Genomic DNA, 19,340 nt, shown 5'->3' on the forward strand with positions numbered 1-19,340 from the left:
TGAGAGGCAGATTGAATCGCTTCGTGTTCTCCTAAGAGTTCAGTAAAGCTGAACTTTTATGTTCTCTTCATGGATGTAAACAATTTAAAAATGTAGGATAGCATTAACTTTCTTAAAATTTAAATTTTAATAGTCGATTAGCTGTAATTTTTAAAATATTTTTATTCTGAAAACAAATTTTCCACAAGAATGCAATTAGTTCCAAAAAAAAAAAAAAAAAAAAAAAAGAGCTCATTTATCTGGCTTTTCTACAAAGGACAATTGAAACATTTAAGGCAGGATTTACTTATTTATCTCCATTTTAGAATGGAACAAAAGTACCAGACTTCAGATACTGGTTAGGATTAACAAAATATGGGAAAGCTTCTTTTTCTTTTCTTTTGTTCTTTTGGTAGTCTCCTATGTAAAAGCTTTATATTACTATGGACATTTTATATATAAGACACTTTGTTTCTGACTTTCTTTATAAATTCATTTTTAAACTTAAAGGCACACAATAAAGCTTTATGCATTTATTAAAATATACACATTCTGGTAAATTTAGAATTTTCCCTTACTATCTTGATAAATCAATATATTGTTACACCACAGTCATTTGAAAATAAAACATACTTCATAACATATCTGCATATTATTTCTTTCTTCATGATACACTACGACACCCCATTGTACAGTGCACCAATGGGAATTAAAAACCACAAAGCGAACGAACTTTACAAATACAGCAATTTCATATCAAAATATATATATATATATGTATCAGAGAACGACACCAGAAATTACCAGCTGCAAAAAGCAAGTTGTACTTCTCAAGGACCAAACAAAAATGAAACAAGTTAGTAAAATCTGCAAGCTGTACTTATAACTTTGGATATGAATTAAACAGTAACTTTTCTTTTCCACAGTGAGAAAAAGCTTGGGTGTCAACTCCCATCATTTGATGGTGTCACTACACGGGGTAACAATAGCTGCTCTCTTAAAACCTGTAGTCCCTTCCGTTAGCTCAGATAGTTGAGGTATTTATGCGCCATCGTTGCAGTAACAGTGTCTTTCCTTTGGAAAGTGGGGTTTATGGTTTCCAGTGTAAATTCTCATCTTTGGGAGTGCGAGTGAGACGAGTGTATCGGCAAACTGCTAAGACCAATCAAGAGGAGATGTGCAAGGAACAGTCTCCTCATCCCAATATTGGAATGAACACAATCCCTCATAGTCTGCACTTTCTGGGAAATTCACATAACCCACAATTCCCTTTAGCCAATGTTACCAGTTCAATGTCAGGAAAGTATAATAGAAAAAAAAAAAAAGCACAGAGGGGGTTCCTAATGAAAAAATCCACATTGCTCCTGTTTCCTAGTTTGAACACAAAGCCATTTTCTTTCCTTATTGTACCAAAATGGACTAAATGTTCCCAAAGAGTAAGAAATTAGAGCTACCTGCTTTCAGAAGACCTCAGATCCAAAGCTGATGTTGTGAAGGTCCTATATGTATTTTGTAATTCCATGCATGTAGAATATTGTTTAATGATTTCTAACGCTATTTTAGTTGATAATGCAGAGTATATGTTCATTTTTGATAGGCTTAAAACTTCCACTAATCCCTTTTGGGCTTTAAGCCCTTAAAAAAAAGAGAGAGAGAGAGGAAAAATAAGTCACAACAGCCTCTCCTCTAAAGTAGAGAAAATAAAAGTAGACACAAGACTAACAATTATGTACATGAGAGGGGCTTTTCGCGACCCATTACCATTCCAACTGAAAAATATGAAATACACTCCTTGGTGAACCAGCATCCTGGTTCCTGTTTGCGGTGGGGCCTGTGGTTTGGGATGCTGTTTTTGTGCTTGCGCACTGTTTAATTTCAAATATTGGTTGTTTCATGGCCGGGCCACCACTGCTTGCCAGTTGGAGACTCTCTCTTGGGGACTCCACTCAGCAAGATATTCTAATCTGAGATGCAAAATAGGTAAATGTGTGATTGACCCTCAGTGGGCTTCCACTGACATCTGGGGACCTGGTAAAACCTGGTGGGAAAGGTGACAGCAATTTCTGCTAGTCTTTTAGGCTCATCTGCAAACCCCTGTAGCTTCTCTTTATAATGTAGAGAAGAGGCAGCCTCTTGTAAGGTAGACTTCCAACAAGTGTGATGTAGAGGAGGTCAAGTTTATCAATCCTTTTCAGAAGAATAGGGAAAAGATATTTCTTTGAAGGAATTTGTGTTTTGTTTCCCAATAATTACTAGGTTTACATACTGACTGGCCCACAGGTTCTAGAGAAGGAGGGATAATTAAAACCAATAACTTTCTTTCCTGTTTATTTAAATGGGCTCTTCATGATCATTACATAGACATTTGATTAGATATTAGTTTGTATTAAGAAGTAGAACTGGATCCTTAACCTAATTCTATCATTTCATTCCTTTTACTAGTTCTAAGCAGCCTTGTGCTGAAGCTGAGCAAAATCTTGATCTGAGGTTTTACTGTTTAGATTAGAGAGATATGAAAAATTTTCATGTTAGGTTTGGTTGTTTAAACTTATTGTTGAAAAATTTAAGGTGGCCACAAATAACATTATGCTGTCTGTCAACATGTTAAGTGCTTAAGCTCTTCCTAGGTTAATAATCAAACCAGACATGAAACGCAAAGGGAGAATTACTATTGTTTTCAGCACGGATCTTTTTTTTCTCCTTTAATATGTTAAACCAGCTTCAAGTGTGTATACGATTTGTTGACTCCTTGCATAGGCAGATGAAGCCGCTGCTCCAGCTTCTTCAAGTTCAGCCTTCCCTGATTCACACTTTCATCATTGGCCCAGTGCTCCCCGCCCAAGGAGAGCCAGCCAGCTCAGTTCTACTTTCCTGCCCATCCATCTGTGGGTGAGCCCTAACCTGCCTTCTCAGCATGATTTCTTACTGTTTCATATATAAATCATGCATAAATCACAAGCTCTTGTTAGACTGGCTTTTTGCTTTCCCTTGTAGGTGGCACAGTACAGATTATTAGTCAGAAGAGCTATCAGCCACGGTCTATACCCTACTCATGCTGATCTCGCACTTATGAAGCCTTTCCCTCATTTCTCCCTGGAAAAATTCTGCCCATTCCACAAGGTTCAACACAAAGGCTGCATTCTCTATGATCTTTCCAATGGAAGGAGGTCTTTTCCGTATTCGAACCCCCACTGCACATTACAACTCCCTCATCTCACCTGTCACCTTCACTATTGTTCTTTATTTATGTATCCTACTTCACCTATTTCTTCTGCCACAGCACATAAGAAGCACTCTACAAAGAATTGTTGAATAAATTATATTTCATTTTCCATCCATCCATCCATCCATCCAATCATCAGATAGTTTTTAAACATCCACTATATGCCAAGCGCATGTACTTGGTAAAATCCAGATCCGAAGCAATGTGAGTTTCAATGATATATGCTATTGCGGTTCTCTGCCTTTATGGGGAAAGATTTGTTCTTATCATACAGGAGTACTTCTTCCTGCCATTACCAACAATTCCATTATTTTTCAAGTTGCCTGCTCATTAGCAATTAGTAATGCATATTGAGTTTCTGCATTGTACTCTAAACACACTCCTAGTTTGTCTTATCTTTTCTATTTCTATTTTCCCCCAAAATTCCTCACTGAATTTTTAGTATTAAATGTATATTGATAGCCACTTCAAATCCTTTTGAAACAAAGCAGAGTACTACTAATAAGTAGAATACAATTTAAAAAAATTCAAATAATTGGCTCCAAATCACAAATCCACATGATGAAACTTCTTTGAATTGAATAAAACATAGGTCTTCCTTGGACTCCTTTCAAGGGGGCTAAGTTTCTATGGTGATTATTTATAAGGTGATGTTACATTTAATGTAGTTTCACAAATGTGGTCTTAAGAAAATTGTTAGGAAACACTAATAAAATTATTCTAATGATTGATGTTATTTAAAAACACATTGTAAAATCTAGGACTGTTTCACAGAGGCTGGGAAACATGAGGAAAATATGTCTATTTACCTTAAAAGAGAACTTTTTTCTATCATATTAACTAATTTTTAAAAAGCCAAGGTTGTTAGGGAGATGACTAATCAACTTTAGAGAATAAAGAGAGCAAAGCTGAAAAAAATAAAAATAATTACTATTTGGGAGACGTGACTTCTGAAATGAGAGTGGTTCATAGCATCTTCAGGCAATCAATATCCACAGCATTTACCAAAGCTCGTTCTCTCTTTTTATGCTACAGAAATCATATACATCTGCCACCAGATGATTATTAACGTAATACCTAACCCTCATTAGTAAGAAGAAGCTCTTTCACCCACATTAAGATTTCGTTATTTTGCATTTATACTTCACTTTGAACACTTTTAATGAATATAGGCTCACTCCATCTGGATATGCCTTAAGCTTAACAGATTATATTTAAATTAGGCAGATTCGTTGAGTTCTAAAACCAGTTCAAAACTTCATTTTCACAAAAATTATTGAAAATTAGTTTACAATTATTCCCCAAGGATATATTCCACAGACCAGGTCCTGTATGTTTCTGGTTAAGTTTAGGAGAGAGAAAACACGGCATTGCCAAGTATTACATTAAAATAATCTCAGGAAACCAGAGTTAAAAACAATTAATACAGAGGAGTAAAACTAGAAAACAGCAGTTATCTGAATTTAAATGGCATACATTGGCTATGGGTATGATATGCAATTTATTTAAGAGTGTATTAAAATATAGTTTGAATTAACTTTTTTTTTTTTTTTTAACACAATGTTAAAGCCCAGTGCATCAGCTGAGAGACTTGTCAGGTTCTGCTCTTTTATCTACAGTTATCAGGCTCCAGTGCTGCTTGTTCCCTGGACTGTAAGCCTCTAAGAGCAGATAGCCCACTTCTTTTCATTCCCTCACTTAGCACTCGGAACATTCTCAATCAATGTTAGCTGAGTGAAAAAATGAAGTTCTGCCTCCTCTCCATAATCCTGAAGGATGCCAAAATGGCATTAGCCTCAACTTGTAAGAAAGAATAGACTTAAATATTAGTCCATGTATTCTGGAAAACTTTTGGCATAATGCTAGCTAGATGCAGGAGAGATAGAACAAGAAACTTGCCATTTTGCCCCTGTTTCAGGACATTTTCACAAAGATTTTAGCTTAACTCAAATTGTGCCTTCACATACATGCTTCAATATCTCAGTGCAGCGCTGGGTTCCCTGTAACCCAAAAGTAGAATTTATAGACCATTTACTTTTTTTTCTGTTGCAGATTCTCTCATCTACCTTGTTTCAGAGAAAGTACTCCTCTTATAGCCAGACTGAGACATTAGCAGGTAGGTATTTCTCTGGGCTTCAGGGAAGCTGCTCTGGAAAACAGCAGGAAAAATACATGTCTAAAAGTGAGCTACTCCAAAAGAATAAGATTCAGAAGTGAAATGTGATCTCATGGAATGCAATTACCTAAGAAGCTGTGCTTCAACATTTTTGTTTTCAGAGTAGCGCCCACCAATCAAGTGGTGGTGTAGCTCAAACAAGTACAGAATTTATAATTTTAGAGATCTGAAATAGAATTTGCAATGTGATCTCAGTGGCTGGGTCACTTCTTGTAAAGATTTTTATCTGATTATAAAACAAACAGCCTCCTTCTTCAAGGCATATTAGTGCCATGAAATCATGCTCCAACTTTGCCCTTTTTCATTATATCAGCAGGAGCTTAGAATCTGGCATAGGAGAAGGCATGACAGAGAGTTAATTTCTGCCAATGCCCTTCTGGCCTTCACTGCAAGAGATGATTATTTAATTTTTTTTCTGGGCATTTAAGTAGAGTTTTGATGGTGCGTCTCACCTTGTTACTGGGTCTGCATAACTGCTTTATGGTGAATCTGATACCTGAGGGGAAATGGTCTCAGAGTCCTTGACCTTTGATGGATTCTAAAGTTATAGTTTGGAGACCGTGAGAACCTTGGCAAATAAAAAAAGCATGTATCTTTTCCATGAATTTGTTTCTGTGAGATTTCAGGGTAAAATGTTGCTTGTTGAGGAAGTGCCAATGCCACTTGCCCACACTTAGGGAGCAGCTCATGCTGAGCACAGAGCTTTGCCCTTGTGCTATCAGGTGGTGGAAATGCTGCCTTGTGCCCACACTCACCTGCTTTGGCACACCTCCAGGATAAGCCGCAGCCTCGGTATGGTCCAAGAAGTTTGCTCCTTGCTTCTTGGGGTCTCAGTAAAAAGCAAAATGATTCAACCAGCAAAACAAGAGCCCAGGAAACATTTGCTGCCATCACCTTTGATGGTTGCACCCAAGTTAGAATTTCTTGTAGTCGCTTGTTTAGTTTTTTTTTTCTTTTTTCTTTTTTTAACAAGAGGACCAGTTAGGAGAGCCAGGTTAAACCCTTAGACAGAATTATCCCAAAGAGCAAAAGTAGCAAATGATATAGGCTATGACTGGGGACTGACTTTGGGGAAGGCTAGATTTTTGAAATGAGAGGCAAAGATGTTTTCACCCTCTAGCCCACAGGTTAAGTTATTGGAAATAAATCACCACCATTTCTACACATTTCTTATGTGTTACTCCTATTCTGGAGAGTAATCTAACTCATCGTTTGCGATCAGAGCCTCTGAGTTCTGTTTGTGTTTGCTTTTGCTCTTTGCTTTGCTACTTGTCCGGGTGTTTGCTTTCGCATCTGACATCTGTTGATAATAGAAGCCTTTGTCTTCAGCGGGCCCGCCCCAGTTCTCCTGGCTCTCGCCCTCTGTGGCATAGGAGAAACCTTCCTCCACTGAGAAAGGGTCATCCACATCGTAGCGTTGGTAGGTGCTTTGGTGCAGGGCCTCTTCTCGGGCACTGATTTCCAGGGTGCTGTTCCAGATGCCATACCCAAAATAAATGAGCATACCTGCAGGAGGGGAAAGGCACAGGTGAACGAGCAGTTGCTTTGGGATCCATGGGAGATCACCCTCAATGGTGTAAGCAGAGCTTGCGATGGATATGTTCTCTTTCAAAATACAGTGTTTTGAAAAAGACTAGAATTAGAGGCCATTTAAAATTGGAAGATCTTGCATTAAGCAACCTATGTATACAGTTTCTCCTAAAAAAATCAGAAAGTCTGACAACACTGCACTCACATTCCTATATGGCAGTCCTTAGGCTGGGGGTAAGAACTAGCTGACTGTTTAGACAGGATATGGGTTCTCTAGGTCACCTCAGTCCCCTCTTCCTCTGTTGACATCCAGCTCAGTACATTCGGGTAAGTGCCAGGAATTTACTTTTTTTTTTTTTTTTTGCCCTGGGTTAAATATTTATGGATCGGCAACAGTGTATTCCCAACATTCTCATGACATTTTATTATCCTATGTCTCCATCTTTTATTTTTCTACTTAGCAACATGCATATATTATCCTACAATTTCTCTTGCGATTTTTCATTCACTGAAAGCATGATACGTTACTGGCACTCAGAGCTGTCTATTTTCTTCTGTTGCCTCTCAGAATGTCTAGTGCATGCCACTGTTATGAGCCTTAGAACATCTGTTGTGTGTGGTTCTATTTTATAGACTGCAGAAAACTGGCACTTAATGTTTGTTGAATGAATGAATGAGAACTCCTAATAAGCATGAAATATCCATTGCAACTCCCTGTTTTGATGTCGCTCCAAGCAAAGGAAAGAAATTTGCCTCCTTAGTTAATACGTACCATTAATATGGCCTACTGTTTCATTTCTGTTAGAATTTTTTTGAAATAATATATAAAAATAGTTTGAGAGCCCCATTTTCTACCTGGAAAAGCCCATGAAGGCTCACAGCCTGGAAAGCTGAGAACCATATCCTTGGGAGGTCATAGGACATGGTGATTAAGAGTGAGCTGTGGGTTCAAATTTTGCCTCCACCACTATTAGCTGTATAACCCTGGATCAGTTACTAAGCCTCTTTGTGCCTCAGTTTTTTCTTCTGTAAAACAATGAGAGTCACCATATCTGTAACATGTGGTTGCTGTGAGAATGATACCAGTTAAGCAATAGTTTTCAACCCTGGCTGTACCTGAGGGTCATCTGGGGAGTTTTTGAACCACTGTGATACTCAAATTCTGCCCTTGGAAATACTGACTTAATTGAGACCCAAGCATAGGTATGGTTTTAAAGTTCCAGGGCGATTCCAATAGTCATTCTAATAGTTCCTGAAAACTGCTGAGGTCAGGAACGTAAAGCTCCTGCTGCACATACTCTACTGCCAACTCAGGTTATGTTATGACCTGGCCACTGGGGGCCACTCAGTTATAAAACCTTCTTTCAGGACGCCCCAACACTGTCTTCTGAGTGGTACAAATCCCTTTGACTTCGCTAACCCTGCAGGCATCTGCTGGGCTGTTTGCTTAGAACAGCAAGGTCAAGCCTGTTTTCTGCTCTGGTACTTGAGAAACCCTGCTCCCTTTTCAATTTGAAGTGCGTCTTCTTAAGCTTGGATTTCTCCTCTCTTGTCTCAAGTCACTTCCCACACTCCCCTTCCACCACCGCCTCATGAAATCAACTTTTCAGGAGCCAAAGTAAGCAGAGATTTATAGTCCTAATTGGTAATAAATCCTAGAGTTAATCACTTGCAGATGCAGCTATTGCTTCTCAAATAGCGACTTCATTTTTTCTGAGCACGGATCTTTATTCTTTCTTGTCTGAGGGTGCAGGTTGGCCAGAGGGGATATTTACTATCCTTGTGTAGAATGAGGCATCAAATGAAAACCTCTTCTAAAGGGCCTATACCATTTCTTGGAGAATGCCTCTGCTGGAAGCATGTCTGAGACCTGAGAATAAATTTCAGGAAACTAAGTAGAATTAGCAGACACACACCTTTTGCTCAGTTTTCTATATCTATTGCTATCTTTTTTCCTAGACATCAAGGCAGGTACCAGTTCTTTCTTCTCTGATCCCTCTCTTTGACCTTATTCATTTCCCTGCTGAACTCAATGCCATTTTTTCCTTTTCCCTTTGCCCCTAACTTCTCTGCCACTCCTCAACTCATTCAAGCACTGGTTTGGCATCTATTCTGACAGACCTTTCCCTGCCCCCACTAGGTATTGGGGTGTCAGGTAGATTGATATTTATGGGAATTCTCGGTATGATTGCTCGTAGAATCATGGATATTTAGGACCGGAAATGAGTCTATGGATTATCTAGCTATTTGAATACCTTCGTTATACAGAAGAAGAAATAGAGTCTAGGAAAGACTAAGCCACTTGCCTGAGTCTGAGAGGGGCAGAACCAGCATTCCATATGGATCTAGGAAAATCTTTTGCATATCTAATCCTTCACACCTTCCTTCCCCTGGCTGGTTTATAGACTATGCTTATTGCAGTAAATACTCAGTAAGAGGTTAGGTCTATGTTTGTTCTTTGGGAGTGGCTTGGCCTGGAAGGAACATTGTGTGTGTGTGTGTGTGTGAGTGTGTGTGCACGCATGCATGTGTGCACATGTGCTTGTGTAAATGCATCAACTATGATTACTTTGGGAAATCAGCCCATGGAAACCTGCCACATAGATATTTATGGGCCTTTAAATGTTTGCTCTGAGCCCCCTACAGTTTCAAAGGTATGTCACTCTGTTTTCAAAAACACATTTCAAATATGAGTGCTATGAACCAAGAGGTGACTGTGTGTGCAGCCTGACAGAGTAAGTAGTTGCTTGGGCAAGGGCGTTTTCCTAGGTTCTGGCGTTCTGTCTGCCTTTATTCTTCTTGCCGGCCCTTGAGTCAATTCAGGAAAAGCCGCGTGAGGCAAAGAAGGATCAGAGAAAAGGAAAAATGGAGGAGTACAAAGAAACAAAGGTGGGGAGAATGAGAGAGAGAGAGAGAGAGCGAGAGAGAGAATGAGTGAGAGAGAGGGGGAGAGAGAGAAGAGAAACATGTATTACCATCTGCCACACATAGACAAGGGCTTTGTGTCAGGAGGAGTAAACAGAGCTGCTAAAAGCCTCCTGTGTAGAGCAGGGTGTTTTGTTTCTGTTCCTTCTTTCACTTGGCTTAGAGAACTAAGCATGAGGTAGTTTCTGAAAAATCTGTGGGGATTCTGGGAATCCTGAACTGTCTAAACTAGACTTCACACAACAGCACTGAGTGCTGCGGTCCCATAATGAGGCATCATTTATGTTGCACCTTTCTCCCACGGAGCCCGAATGTTATACAAATGATATCTCGGTTAGACTCCTCCTAACCTGTTTGGGAGGATGTGCGTGTGTGTGTGTGTGTGTGTGTGTGTGTGTGTGTGTGTGTGTGTGTGGTGCGTAAGGTTTGGATCATGTGCATTTCATAGACAGAAAACTGGACACAGGACGAAATCAAGGATTGCCCATGGCGACACAGTTGGCGGCAGGACTGTGAAGCTTCTGGGTCTTTTCACGTCCGAATCCGGTTTTCTTTCCATCTACCAGGGGTGGCTATGAGGCATAGACCGAAAACAACTTTGCTTAAGTGTTCGTTTTGTAGAATTTCAAACAGATACAAAAAGGGAGAACCCCACGTGCCAGTATGAAGAACCCTACGTACTCATCACTAAGCTTCCTCCGACGCCAACCTACATCCCTATCACTTCTCTTTCGATTATTTTGAAATAAACCCCTTCCATACTATTTCATCTTTAGTTTAGTATATATTTTTAAAATAGACTCCTTTAAAAAACTTAGTATTGTAATCACATCTAAAAACCAATAATAATTCCTATCGTCTGCTATCTATCAATATTAAAATTTCCCTAAATATTATACATGTGAGGAAAAAAAATCTTCACCTTATGATAATATACATTTATTTCAATGGTGCTTTCATTGCCTGAAATAGTTTTTGGGCACTGTTATTTAGGTTCTCAATGGGACTAGTTTCATATTCTTTTGCAAACCCTTACAGACAGCAGAGTTTTATTTTTGAGAGTGGATTTGGTTTTAGCGTATGCCAAACCATCTGGAACCAAGCCTTGAGAATAAGATGGCTAATTGATAAATAATATATTTATTCTATTTGCATATTTAATTCTGCTGTTGCTTTAAAAACTTTGATCCATTGCTTTGTGGTTATATATCTTATACCTATAATAAGTGAAAGGCAGGTGCGATGATGAAAATCAGAAGGGAATCAATTTTTGTGCTACAGCGTGAAAAGGGGGGCCCCGGAGGCCCCGCTTGGTGGGCTGGAGTTATTTTTTTTTAGTTGTTGGATCCTAGTGGGAAGGGGCACTCAAGGCAGCAACTAGTTAGCAGCAGGCACAGAAGTGTTTCAATGTTTTAATGATAGACATGGCTGTACGAGGGGGAACTTGCTGAATGCCAGCCCGGATCAAAGGTAATGGCAATGAGTCCTGTAAAAGGCTGTTTGCAGCAAAGGCAAATATTCAAAGGGAAGCTTTGGCTTCTTTTCCAGTTAGAGTTCTCTAGTGGAGAATGTGCTCATGAGAGGTTTGGGCTAGACAAGATGAAAAATCATATCTTCAACATTTGAATGGGCTTTGTCTTTATGTAATAGAACACTGTGGATTATGATATCTTTATAAAAAAGTGCTTCTTTATCCATCATCCCAGAGAAGTTAACTGCACAATGAATCAGTGATTGAAATAGTACTGGGACTCTCATCTTGTGAATCTAAATGGAGGGCGGTTCCCATCCCACCCAGCTGCCTCCAGGGGGGTTTAGGAATTCCAAGCCTGCATTCAGACACTGGGCACCTCGGCACCAGCACCAGCAGGCAAAACACCTACTTACTTCACTTGTTTTGATCCATCCTGCAATAGTTAAGCAAATGACCCCAAACCTACAAGTGAGAGGGGCGGGAGGAGGGGGTCTTTTGGATCATATAGGAGAAAACCTAGAACAAAAACTCAGCTCTGAAAAGAGACTGCGTGATCTGGGGATAGACAAAGCAGCAGATTTCAAACTGCATGGGTGAAACTTGGATTATGGAGCAGGTCCTTGATCTCTGGAGTCCCCTTGGAGCTTCCTATCCTCTGCATGTAGCTCCATGCTCAGGGTGAAAAGAGGTGGGCCACCTGACCTCAGGCTGGGTGGAGCTGCCTCTTCCTGGGGTGCACTTTCCAGCAGGAAGCCCTGCCCGCTGCAGATAACTGAGGTGCTTTGTTATGCCCAGTCTTTTTTATTTTTACCAGTCTGGGATTAACTTTCCAAAACAGGCATTTGCCAATGTAGAAATGAAGACTCAGATGGTAATAAGGTATCCTCCCATCCAATGCAATCCCTATCAACTTTGCTGATTATTTTTTAAAATACCGCCACATTGTAATAACAACAGGGTTTGTTTAATGAGGTGTAGCCAGGAAGAGTGGGTTTAGGATGGAATTAGGGGAGGTGAGGAGATTCTCTCTTTGATCCTGCAACTGATCTAACTAACATAAAGTCACATTGCCTTATGCCTCAGTTTCCTATCTGCAAATGGAACTGGGGATCCTTATATCATTTGAGGGGTATAATGGCCATGAGATTGAATTCAATCTTGTTAAAGAATATTAAAAGATGTAATAATCCAAGCTAGCATACTTCTAACTCAATAGTCCTCAAGGGAAATGTGTCCATTTGACCACCAAACACATGTACACGAATGCTCATAGCAGCTCTATTCTTATAGCCTCAGGGACACTAGAATGGATAAATACCTTGTGGTATATGACCACAGTGGAAGGCTAAATGAGAAGGAGAATGAATAAACTAAAACTATAGGCAACATTGTAGATGAATCTCTCAAATGTAATGTTGATGGAAAGAAGCCCATCGCCCCTTCTTTCATGGCTTCAAGACTGTTCCAGGCACACTGCTCACACGCTCTGCAGGGCCTTCCACCTCTGTGATGATCCTCCCTTCATTCTCGGCTGCCTGCAGGTGCAGAGCTGTGGGATCACCCACCTCTGCCTCCCTATGGGTCTCCCTTTTCAGCACAGCACCTCTGCCAGCAGGCAGCCTTGACCGTTGAGGGATATTCACCTCCTTCTTGGAATCCCACTGACCCTGTTGCCACCCTCAGCCTGGCCTTCATGATTTTTCTTGCTCTTCTGAGCATGATTTCAATGTTGAAGTTGCCAATAGTTTTCTCCTCTGCCTACAAGGAGAATTTCAAACTTATTTATGGGACATAGTAACAAGAATTTTTAAGCTCTCAGTGCCCGCTCAAGTCCCAATTCATAGCCTTCTTCTTTTTCTCCTCTTCCCTTCATCAAAATGGTTGCTTTTGTCAATTTCCAATAAGATTTCAGATGACAGCTCAGATAAAGACCATAAGAGGTGTCTTCTCTTTGCACTATTTATGGGGGTCCATTGCCCAAATTGTGAGTTAACTGTTCTCTAAATCTATAGATAAGAATTTGTTTTCCTCAGGGGGATTGAAAATATTCCAGATAAAAAGTTGGCAGTCCCCAGCCCCTCACACTGGTCTAACAGATGATTAATTCATAATAACAGCCCACAGAGAACAGCAGATATGAAAGATGCCCGTGAAAATACCACTGTACAGTGTTCTCTCACTGGTCCTTGCTATTCTTATGTCCCCTGAGACTCTGCCCAACTCTTTGAGGTGTTCTTTACAAAACTACATCAGCTAAGAGAAAAGGAAAACAAAGGTCGCTTTGTGCTTATTTCGTTGCAATTATTAAACATTTGCTATTGTATTATTTCTCTTTCCCCGAAGGAAATCTTGCTGAGACTTGTGCCTTGTTTAACATTATGAGTCGTGTCTTCTGAAGGTCAATGCTTAGCAAAACATTGTGACAAAAATGCTGTAATTAAGATTCACTTAGAGAAGGTTGGGTAAAAAAATGTATCCAAGCAGATTATCAAGTGATGACTCAGCCTAACCATGTAAATCTTTTTAAAAAGTAGCCGATGTTTCATAAGAAGCTTCATTTAAAAATATCTCTACTGTTCTCCCCAGGAAAGCTATACTATGAATAGAGAGATTAAGAAGCAAAATCTGACATTTTGGAGACTCAGAAGTTTAGAGGTGGGGTATTTATTCTATAAGGTCATTAAAGATTTTATAAGCCAATTTGAGGGGTTGCAGGATGGGTATATTTTATACATGAACAAATTTGTTTTGAAAAATAGGGAGTTGTTGTAATTAAATTATCTGCCTTGCTTGCTAATGTCTTCTTATTCTTCTCTCTAGATGACTGGCTCACAAATTTGAGCATGCACCAGAATCACCTTGAAGGCTTGTTAATACCTAAATTGCCCTTGAGATTCTTATTTGGTAGGTGTAGGATGGGGCCCAAAACTTCACTTCTAACTAGTTTTCACATAACGTTGATGCTGCTAGTCTGGGAGCACACTTTGAGACCATTGTTCTAGATAATTTTACACCTGGATGCACATTAAAATCACCTGGAAGAGCTTTAAAAAAATACCCCAAATTGGCCAAAAAAGACCAACTGAATCAGAAAAACTCTGGGTGGAGGTGGAGTGGGGTGGGGGGATCCTGAGCATAAAATATTTTAGAAACAACTCAGGTGATCCTGATGTGTGTGGAGTCAGGGTTGAGGATCTTTTTCTAGGTGAAACTGAACACCAGCTTTCAAAGATCGTGACACTAAAGCAGTTAGCAAGCAGCTTGTAACTAGGTGCTTGTTGAGCTGTGGGCTCCTGTGCCCTCTGTGTGGCCAGCCCCAGGCTGCAGGGTGGCATCCTTCCATGTCAGGGAGTATCGGTTTCTGGAGCAAGTTTGAAGTCTGTGCTATCAGCAAGATTGCAAAAGGCTCTCTGGGAGTTTTCTTCTGCCTGATAACTGGGAGGGCAATCTGAGTCAGAACAGGTTCATGCTGTGCTTTGGCATGTGATAGCTAGTCTGGGGGACAATGAATCATTTTAGATTTTTAAAAGAAAGGCAGGAAAGAAATAATTCTTATCACTTTCACCAATATATCTTTATTTAAGCCCCAAATGGCCACCAGATCAAGGCTAGTAAATTATCTGCATTTTTACAGATAGTAAACTGTAAATTGAGGCCTGAAGTAGTTAAGTGAATTTCCCAAGGTCACGAGACACAGAGGTAGCAGAGCTGTGATTTGACTCCAAAGACAAAGGCCCCTGCCACCTCACCACTTTTGCAAAATGCCTTTGGTATTCCAGAAACCATAGATATTATGCAGGACCAGCTACTTAATTTGTAGATCCTAGTGCAAAATGAAATCCTGGAGACTCTTATTAAAAATTATTAAGAATTCAAGAATGCAGCAGCTGAGCATTAAACCAGGGCCCTATGTAACTGCACAGGGCATATGCCCATGAAACCAGCCCTGATGTTATGTGTTAATCTGCTCAAACTACATATCAACCATTCTGGTCAAATAAAAAGGTCCGCTCTGAGGTACTCTGGAAAGGAAGTAAGAGGCCTGGATCTTAGCACTGGAATCCTGGATATTGTAGTAATAGCTCTGTGAATTACTTCCTGTTACTCCTGTTGACCTTGAGCATGCAATTATCATATTAGAGGTTCAGAGGAAAAAATGTTGAACACCCATATCCCTGATCTCAGGGAGTAGATGGACTACTAATTCATGAGTCTCCATGCAGCCTTGTCCAGGCTAGTTGATTCATATGTATTTGTCTTGCTTCTTTTTAAGGCAGAGGTTACTTATTCTGTTACTTTCCTATTCCATAGAGCACCTAAGGATCCTCTTCAGCTAAGTATTTATTACCAGAGACTCTACCTAGGGTTACCAAGTTCTATAAGAAACATAAAAATAGTGACTAAGAAACTTCACTTAAACATCCCTTTCAAGTTATCATAAGCACCAATTCCCAGGCATCTCATAAACATCAGTGATTGTTAGATATGATAAACACATAATGAGAGTGAAATATAAATTGATCACAAAGGAAAATTAGAAGTCTTCGGAAAGGTACAGAACTTTTTTAAGGCAGTAAAATTGAGTGTAAAGAGAGCAACTCTCATCCACGCTCATAGCTATGAACAACTGAGGACCTGACAGAATCATATCAGTTATCATCAGAAGGGGAGAAAATCAATAAGGATGATCGTGGATGATTAAAATATCAAAGGATGAAGAAAGGACTTTGGGAGAAAATAAAAGACTCTTGAATATTTTATAAAAGTTGATGTGAAGTAAGAGATTTAAATGGTGCCATGATGCAATTTTGTCCAAAAAATTTTGCCAAAAAATCCACACTTAGTTCATACTTAGCTCGTTTAAAAAATTAGGACATGGCCGCTATTTTAACTCAGTTTTGTCATATATAAGACAAATACTTTTTTCACAATTTTTAGTTTCATGATTTTTAGTCTCATAATTTTTAGTTTCTAAGACAATTTTAATTGACCTTTCCCGCTCTCACTTTTACAATGTTATTTTTCCTTTTTAAATGTAAATTCATTTAAAGTAGACTTTTTATGGTTTTATTTATCCATGAGAAGAATGCCCAGTAATGAGAATCAATGAAGAGATGGATTGATCAACATCCTTCTTCAGAACCAACAATGAAGAACCTACAGGTAGAAAGGGTATGACTGGCCTTATTGACTCTAAAGCAGAAAGCGGGGGTCCCTAGAACCAGGGAGTAATTCTGGGATAAGCCTATTTGAGGCCCTAAAAGGGAACTCTCAAGTCTCCAAAGGAAGTTGCTTACCCACAAAGCACCAGACAGCAAACCGGATCCATGTGATGGTGGAGAGCTTTAGCATGAGATAGATGTTCACCAGCATGGCAAAAGCGGGCACGAAGGGGAGGCAGGGGGCCATGTAGGGAAGCTTCTTGGGGTTCTCTGGCTGCTGCAGGATCACAAACACCAGGGCACTGATCAGCAGCACCATCAGAACGACCAGAAGGATGGCCCACCAGCTCTGCTCTGAGATGTAGTCAGAGCCAAAGATGATGAAGGAGCAGAAGATGAAAATGAGGATGAAGAGCAGGAGCACGCAGATGGTCACCGTGTGCCCTGTAGCTGCTGTGGGTCGGTCCATTTTGCCTGGAAGGCCCAGCCGGATCCTCAGGGTATAGTAACGGGGCCCGATCAGCTTTTTTAACTTGATGAGATAAATGTTTTCAGATTCGTCAGCTTCTATGCCTGTGGTCATGTCCACAGTGCCGTAGTTGGGGTGGTTGACATTGTAGGTTGATTTGTCTGATTTCCCTATGAGCATCTCATTGTCTCCCAGGGATGGTAAGTTCTTGGCCCCACACGTGTTCGTGGCAGGGCCAGAAAACTCTTCCCCTTCACTCACAGGAGAACACACATCCTTCTCACAGTCAGCCAGAATGCCCTCCTTCTTCTTTGTGTGCTCCTCAGACAAGAACTTGACAAAACCATCAATGTCGCTCTCTGGCTGGTATCGAAGAAGCAAGACACAGACGGAGACCAAGGTGTAGGCGAGGAGTGTGCCGATGGACATCATCTCTATCAGGTCTCTCAGGCTGACTAATAGTGAGAGGAGAGCCGCCAGGAACCCTGACACGATGCAGGCCACCACTGGTGTCTCTGTGTAGGAGCTCACATGAGCCAGAAACCTGGAGGGTTAATAAAAGCACAGAGTAAGCTGAGCTATAGCTGGTGATCAGCTGCAACGTGGCTTAATGCCCCCTTGTCTTGCTTTAAACACAGCTGTGGTCCCTACCCCGGGATTTGGTTCCTATCTCTGGAATATAATTCAAGATGATTTTGCTTCATTCCTTAGTTTTGAGACACACTTTTAAATTAAAGTTTCTAATTTGTTATGTATGTGAAGGTTGAATTGAATCTAGGAGGTATTTCAGAAACGTATATTGAAGTCTAGGTTTTTCCAGGAAGAAGTGAGAGTTGGAGAAACCATACACCTGCTCGGGGGTCCTCTAGACCTGTGTCACTCAAAGCATGGTCCATGGATCCGTAGCACCGGCATCATCTTGGAGCTTGTGAGAAATACGTATTTTTAGGTTTCACCTGCAACCTACTTTACTATGTCAGAATCTTTGGGAGCGGGGCTGATAGTTTTTCTGAAATCATGCTTTTAAAAAAACCTCTAGAGTTTGATTTATGCCAAAGCTTGAGAAGCATTATTCTACAACCGAAATACAGGGATTTAGTTGATAAAATAACACAGTAATTAAGAACCTGTGCTCAGCTCATAGGTACAGGCTAAACCCAGCCAGTTACCAAGTGGAGAAGCCCAACAATGGTGGTCGAACGGCAGCTGCGGCCTCAGCAGTTCCCTGTGGGCCTTAAGTCGGCTCCCGCTCTCCTCCTCTCTCTCCTCCTGATCCTCCCTCCTCCCTCCTCTTCCATTCCTCCCTTATTTTCAGGTTTCACACAAGACTATAAATTGCGCTTGGATGCCCAGTATCTTTCCTCTTAATTTCCTCTTTCACAGTGGAAAAGCCTTTGGGATGCGTGAAGTTGCCACACCTCCCCCATGGGCAGGTTTTAATCTGTCTAGCTTTATAAACACAGCAGCTCTGACCTGGTGATGACTTCAAAAGGTGGGTTGAGGAACCAGAGAAACAGATGACAGCCTATGGCAGAAATAAAGTCCCTAAGCTGGATCTCTTTGTACCCATGAGAGCTCCTTGGCTTCCATGGTTTGCTCCTTGCTTTGTGCACTGGAAGAATGTCTTCCTTACCGGCCCCTCACATGATGGGCACTGGGAACCAAGTGATGGGACTACATCCTTTTTGTACCATGAGAAGATAGGCTACTTTATGGCCAACGTAGAGTGGTGGAAGTGTCAATATACCTGTGTGGTTAAAAATCTAGTCTATGGATCCAGACAGTCCTGAGTTCAAATCTTGCTTTGCCCCCCAGTTACACCCCCCAACTCAACAGCTGGGGGATTCGGGGCAAGTTTTTTTCCTTCCTCTGAATATACCCATTTAGTATACTCATCTGTAAACTAGAGTTATTGTGACGACTAAATGGGATACTGTGTATAAAGCACCTGGAATACACAAATATTTGATAAATGGCAGCTATTGTTGCTATGATTACTAAGTTCTGTTCATAGGGCCATATTCTTTCTTTGACTGTAACTTTGAACTTTTTCAGCTTCAGAGGGGCTGAGGAGAGAGGGGCAGTTGTCAGGCCTCAGCATGTGGGCAGGCCTGACGTGTCCCTGATATGAGTTCTTCCTTCTGGAGGCCACCCAGTGAAGCAGTTTGGGTCCTGCCATCTTTACAGAGGAGCACAGAGTGTCAAATAGGAGGAGAGGGGCAGTTAGGGGAACAGAGCAGTTTGCGCTAGATCGAGGGACCCAGAGTCAAACTGAGGGGCTGTTTCAGGGCCTAAGCTCTTCCCACTCCAACTCTTTGCCAGGATATGTGACAAGTTCCACAGCACTTGAATCAAGATTACAGTCAGGCTGACAGCGGGTGACATTCTCCCTAGATAGGCAT

At 40.7% G+C, this 19,340-nt stretch overlaps 1 protein-coding gene across 1 annotated transcript in view; it reads right to left on the reverse strand.

Annotated features, from left to right (window-relative positions):
• Nucleotides 1-235: 235 nt before the first annotated feature.
• The window catches only part of SLC7A14 (solute carrier family 7 member 14), a 104,764-nt gene continuing 85,659 nt past the window's right edge, over nt 236-19,340 (reverse strand). The window contains exons 8-9 of the mRNA XM_016127540.2: nt 16,605-17,482; nt 236-6,884 (exon numbers count right to left, since the gene is read on the reverse strand). Of these exons, the coding sequence (XP_015983026.1) occupies nt 6,562-6,884; nt 16,605-17,482 (1,201 nt within the window). The 3' untranslated portion in view covers nt 236-6,561. The remainder of the gene's footprint in view (nt 6,885-16,604; nt 17,483-19,340) is intronic.

The sequence above is a fragment of the Rousettus aegyptiacus genome, unplaced genomic scaffold, assembly GCF_014176215.1.
Source record: "Rousettus aegyptiacus isolate mRouAeg1 unplaced genomic scaffold, mRouAeg1.p scaffold_m13_p_4, whole genome shotgun sequence".
Taxonomy (NCBI): domain Eukaryota; kingdom Metazoa; phylum Chordata; class Mammalia; order Chiroptera; family Pteropodidae; genus Rousettus; species Rousettus aegyptiacus.